Source organism: Leucopleurus acutus (assembly GCF_964270905.1).
Source record: "Leucopleurus acutus genome assembly, chromosome: 11".
Classification (NCBI taxonomy): Eukaryota; Metazoa; Chordata; class Mammalia; order Artiodactyla; family Delphinidae; genus Leucopleurus; species Leucopleurus acutus.
Window position 1 is genome coordinate 37,382,603 of NC_139152.1, and position 6,000 is coordinate 37,388,602.

The following is a 6,000-nucleotide window of genomic DNA, read 5'->3' on the forward strand; positions in this document are numbered from 1 at the left end:
TTTTAAGATGTGTAGACTGAATCTAGCAATCTATTTTCAAAAGATGACATCATACCACATTCGCTTTATCCCAGAAATGCAAGGGTGGTGTAACATAGAAAATCGTCATATCTGTAAATATTACCTACCTCAGAAATGGATGGGAAAAAAAAACAAACCTCTTTCCTACATCAGCTTTTGCCTCTTTACTATGTAATTCTATCACTTGAACTCACCAATATCTCTCTCAGCTCAAAATGTTCTCCACTGTCACACTACCTGACTTACAAGAAACATTTGACACAGCTGATCACTCTTCCTTGAAATTGTTCCTCACTTGGCTCCCAGGGAAACACATATTTTGCCTTTCTTCCTACCTCTCTATGCAGTCCTGTCTTAACTTCTTTGCCCATCCCTTCCTTCTCTTCTTAATGATCCATGGCTCATTCCTTGGTTGTGTTTTCTCTCTACCCACAGTGTTGGTGATCTCATGCAGTCCGAACACTTTAAGTGCTATCTGTATGCCAGTGACTCACTAATGGATATCCCCAGAAAACCTCTTCTGAACTCAGCTCATCAATCCAACTGCATACTTGACCTTTCTGCTTGGATATCTAACAGATACCTCAAATCTACTGCCCTAAATTCCCATATTTTCTTAAGTCCACTTGCAATGTTCTTCTCCCTACCATGCACTAAGTCTGTTCTGTCCACAGTTTTACCCCCTCTCAATTATGGCAGTTCCATCTCAACAGTTGCTTGGGCCAGAATTCTTGGAGTCCCCCTTGTTTTCTCTCCCCCACTTATTCCACATCCAGTCCTGTTGAGTTTTCCTTTGAAAATATATCACAAATCTGACCACTTCTTACCAGCTCTGCTGCTGCCACCCAAGTTAGAGACACCATCATTTCTTGCCCAAATTAGGGCAACAGTCTCCTAACTGGACTCCCTATTGTCTTCACATCTCACTCTGAGTAAAAGCCAAAGTCCTTATAATGACATACAAGGCCAAACACAATCTAGCCATGCTCTGTTACCTCCCTGAGGTCACTTCACTCCAGCCTTCCTGGAATGCACCCTTCAGGTTTCTACCAGATGGACTGTGTTGGCTGTTCCCTTTGCCTAGAATGTCTTTCTTCCTGATGTCTGCATGGCTAGTTTCCTCACCTCCTTAAAATCTTTGCTCAATGAGGCATGTCCAGACTGATCTATATAAAATCTATATAAATTTTACCTCCCACCATAACACTCATGATAACTGTTACTCTGCTTCACTTAGCTCATGTCACTTTTTTCCCCATACCTTTTATCACTTTTTAACAGTATGTGTAATTTATTTGTTTTTAATTATGTTTATTCTATGTTATCTCTATCTTCTTGCTAGGTTAGGGGTTTTTGAACAGTGAATAAATAAAAAGGTTTTCAAGCTCATTAGTCATCAGGGAAATGCAAAGTAAGACCAAAGTGAAAGTCCATTTCATAATCACCATGTTGGTTTAAAAAAAAAAAAGTGATGGTAACAAGTGCAGACAAGGATGTAGAGCAACTGAAATCATCACACACTGCTGGTGGGAGTGTCAGCTGGTATAGTTGGTACGCTCTTGTAAAATTGAAGATTCATGTAACAGAGGGTCTCAGCAGTTCCACCCCTAGGTTCACGCTTTTGAGAAACTCACAGGTATTCTCCAGAATCCAAGTGCAAGAATGTTCCCAACATCATTGTTTCTAATCCAAAAACTAGACACAAACCCAATTCCTTTTGATAGGGGAACAAATGAGTTACAGTGTGTTTGCACAATGGAATATTATATAGAAGTGAAAATGGATTACAGTTATGCACAATAACATTGATGAGTCTTAGAAACTAATTTTGAATGGAAAAAAAGCAATTTTCAAAAGACTGTACCATACTGACAGTATCATACTGTTTTTATAAAGCTTAAAGCAAGCAAAACTAAACAAGATACTATTTGGGGATATATACATACCTTGTTAAACTATTCAAAGTAAAAGAAAATTATATACATATACTCACACAGATAGTTTAGTGTTTACCTTTGGGGAAGAGGCCTGGGAACAAGATAGGAAAGAAACACACATAAAAATATCATAGCATCGTCAGTGTCATGGTGAGTGTTCTAGATATTAGATGTATTCTGTTCTACATGTCAAATAGTATTCTTGAAATGTATAAAGTAACACAATGTAGCACCTTGGCAGAGCCATGCTGTGGTGGGAGAGATTGGGTATACATGACGAATGCCCACCACCTTGTCCTGATATACTGCTATAATGACTAGCAAAAATAAATGGAAGAAACTCTGTGTTCCCCTACTTCTCTTTGTGATTGACATTTTTCTTCTCTCCCTTAGCATATCATCTATTCTGTGAAATTTTTCATTTCATATGCAATTCCAGACGTATCGAAAAGCACGAAGAGCAAGATCAGGAGAGAAAAATACCTAACCCAGAAGCTTCTTCATGAGAATCACCTCAAAGACATGACCAAAAATATGGGAGTCATAGCTGAGAGGATGATAGCAGTAGTAGATAACAATATACGACCAAAATCAGATTAAGAGCTTTATGTTCTGAGAAGCACTTTAAAGAATTTAGCTTTATCAAAATATATTATGAATCACTAATGAGAATAAGTTAAGTCACTTCAGCAAATATGAGTCTTAACTATGACCATTTTCATGCAGATTATTTTTCAGTTTCAGCTAGCAATGTAGGAACTGGAAAATGTGAAATTGAGATCAAGAAGGGCATAAAACTAATCACCAGGAAAACCAAAAATGTTACTTTTTTTGATAAATTGGAATTTTAGTAACACAGAAGAGGTGTCTTTGTGTGCTTAAAAACAACCCCTACCAAAGTAGAGTGGATTTTTTCCCTCCATTTGATTATTTTCATTCCTTCTGTTCTCAAGCACATGATCTTTTTTTATTTTTAGGCACTGTTTCATTTCTTCACTTTTTGCCAGATCTGTTCCAGAGTTATCTTTCCCTTACAAATACCATCATTAAAGATTAGACATGCTAGCAGTTGTGTATTAAAAATATCTAATGCAGCATTCAGTTTGAATGCTGTATTAAGTGGCAGATAGACCCAAGACTTCACAATATTTAGGTGCGTTATCACATACCTACAGAAAAGGAAATCTCAGGTAATGAGGCAGTAGTTTCAGTCTTCATCTTGGCCTTTCTTTCCATCTCAGAGAAATACTTTTAATGGATTGCAGTGAAGATGATAGCAAGGTTCTGAGCATATTTGTGCTAATTCACAGTGACACGTTTCATCTTCCAGGAGCACTCCTAGAATGTTCTGTGCCTAATCAATGTTGACTGCTTTGCAAACCTCAAGGGAATAAGATGGCAAAAGCAGGGAAAGTTACAGATTGAAACAGAATCGTGACTCGTATTGATCAGGATAATTAATTTACCTCTTCTGAAGATATGTCATTTCTTGAAAAAAAATGAAATCAAGTGATTAAAGTTACATAGTTATCAATCAACATAATGGTTTGGAAAAGATGAGCACATCAGGTTCCCACCAGTTGCCCTTTATCCATGAGATCCCAGGAAGTACAGTATTACAAGCAACATTGTGATTGTCTCACGGCCATTGTGACAGGCCAGTGCTGCGCGTGTCAAGAGAACAGCAAGTGCCCTCAGCGTGACCGTGCCGTGTGCCTGCGAGGGGTTCTGCACGTCCAAGTGATCAGCCTACCAAAGCATCTGCCACAGAGAAGGTAGCTCAGCGCATCCTCCCTCCTCTTACTCCCAGCCCAGTAACTTGTTTGCACCTGGGGAGCATTTTTTAGGGAGGGAGAGGGAGAGACAGGAGAATATCTAGATTATTCCCAAAAAAGAAGAGACGGGATTTGATTTGAATTTCCAGCCTCCCCTCAAGCCAGTCAGGCAATTAAGGGTCAGAAAACAAATTAGTTTGGTCACAAACTCTGCCGTCAGATGGAGGTAACTTCCTGCTGAACTTCTGCCCCACCGTGCACATCTTGACCTTAATTTATTCAGCTCCACAGTCTCTACTGTGCTTTACTGCTTTTCGGGTGCCAGGCCCTCTTGTAGGCTCTGGAAAAGACAGGGCCCGTACCTCTCACCTGTGACTGGTGACAAGGCAGGGCTGGGTGCAGGAGAGGGTGTCTGGCACGGGATTCTTGCTAGATGGGCCGCCACCCACTGGGATGCTGCTAATGCCCAGGTGCCACAGGAGCCAAGACACTCAGAGTCCCAGCAGCAAAGGAAAAGGAAACACTATTCAGTGAGCAGATTTACAGGCTTGTTATAATAGAGTAGCTTCACTCCAGGTCACAATTCTAAATGCCTGCCATGAATGTTAAAAACAAAACAGTATTTCTGTAGGATTCATCAAAACAGTATTCTGGACTTTTGAATTGTCCCAGTGGATCTGGACCATTTCACTAGCTTTCTTGATAATGTTAATGGTGTGATTAGAGAGTGCTCACAACAGGCCATGTGAGATCGGGCCACACTGGGAGAAAGAAATGAATTTCTTCCGAGTGGGGAAGTGTTCTCATCCCTTTCCCTGCTCACCTGGGACACTGCTCCTGGAAGTGGTGCCGATTCCTCTCAATTACCTCTTCTCTTCTCTGAAGTGTAGGAGTATCTCCTAGTGTTGGATATGGCAATTACTCACTGCTTATGGAGTCACAGAAAAGGAAATGTTTTTGCCTTATCTCCTTGTATATAAAATAGAACTTGAAAAGAATTCATTTATGTTTTCATAAACCATCTTTCATAAATCGTCTTCACAGTTTAAAATTTGCTTCTGTGGACAGGAGGGAAAAAAACCTCTACCCTTTTAAGGCAGCGAATGTGATGTATGACACTGCCAATATTCCCCAAACGGCCAGGTTGTAGTGGGGACCCAGGTTAACCTGTGACACTGACAGTGTTCATGTAAGTCTAGTGCTGACTAGTGGGTAGTGAAGAAAATGTGGGGCTGTGTCTGCAGGCACTCGTGGGCTACCTCTGTAGATGTGAGCAGAGGCAGCACCTTGGAAAAATGTATGCGTGTGGCAGTGGACCTGTGAAGGGGAAATCTGGGCCTAGACCTGCCTGGTGTTAACCACTAGAGAAATTTTACTTTGTATCCTTTTGTGATGCCTGTGAATTTTAACAAATCAAAGCATTAGACCAAAATACTCAGGAGATTTTTCTTTAAATATCCCTCAGATACTTTAGTTATGTCAATAGGAAGGGAAAGCTTTCATTTTTGTTTGAAAACTAAACAAGACCATTTTGCAAACTGTTTATCACCAAAAGCCTTCCCTTATAATTGCATGTGCATCTTGAATTTCAGAAAACATTAATTCACAATAGGGGGTCAGAATACGCTCTGTTGTTGAAACACTTCTTGTACCATTTTCTTGTGTCCATATTATATTTTAAGATGTTTGAAAAGTTAAAATGTATGAACAACTTAAGTAAAACTGAAATATTCATGATGCTTTTCATACACTGTGGCATAAGATGTAAAGTTTGTAATATTTTGCAAATTTCTGTGCACTTTAATCTTTTATAATTATGAGCAATTTAATAAATTCATTTTTAAAAACAATACTGTGATCTACTCTGTATGCAATTGTCACAATGTTTTAAGAAAGAGAGCAGATGTATATCTATTTACCAATTATGTATCAGATAACAGATGTGCATTTTTATGTGGATTATATCTAAAATTGTATTTTTCATAACTTGCACTTACTTTAAAACATGTTTTTTCTGGGAAAAATTGGGGGTGGGGTTTCAGCCAGGGCTGCTGCAGACAGTTGTTGGGATTGAGGCCTGTACAGGACACCAAGCCTGGAGACCAGGTGTGCCAGTGTCAGGATGCATCCACTAGTAGGGAGAGGTGCTTCCCACTAATTGCATAAAGATGCCTCTGCATTCTACACATGGGGCATGTCACCTGACATGGGGCAATGACTCCCAGAGAGGACATGTCTCTAATAAGGCTCAGAAAGGCTCTGTTTGG

At 39.7% G+C, this 6,000-nt stretch overlaps 1 protein-coding gene across 2 annotated transcripts in view; it reads left to right on the plus strand.

Annotated features, from left to right (window-relative positions):
- The window catches only part of ANO6 (anoctamin 6), a 204,375-nt gene extending 198,827 nt beyond the window's left edge, over nucleotides 1-5,548 (plus strand). For both annotated transcript variants that reach the window (XM_082850797.1, XM_082850798.1), the window contains one exon: nucleotides 2,352-5,548. In XM_082850797.1, the coding sequence (XP_082706923.1) occupies nucleotides 2,352-2,558 (207 nt within the window). In that variant the 3' untranslated portion in view covers nucleotides 2,559-5,548. The remainder of the gene's footprint in view (nucleotides 1-2,351) is intronic.
- The last annotated feature ends 452 nt before the right edge of the window (nucleotides 5,549-6,000 follow it).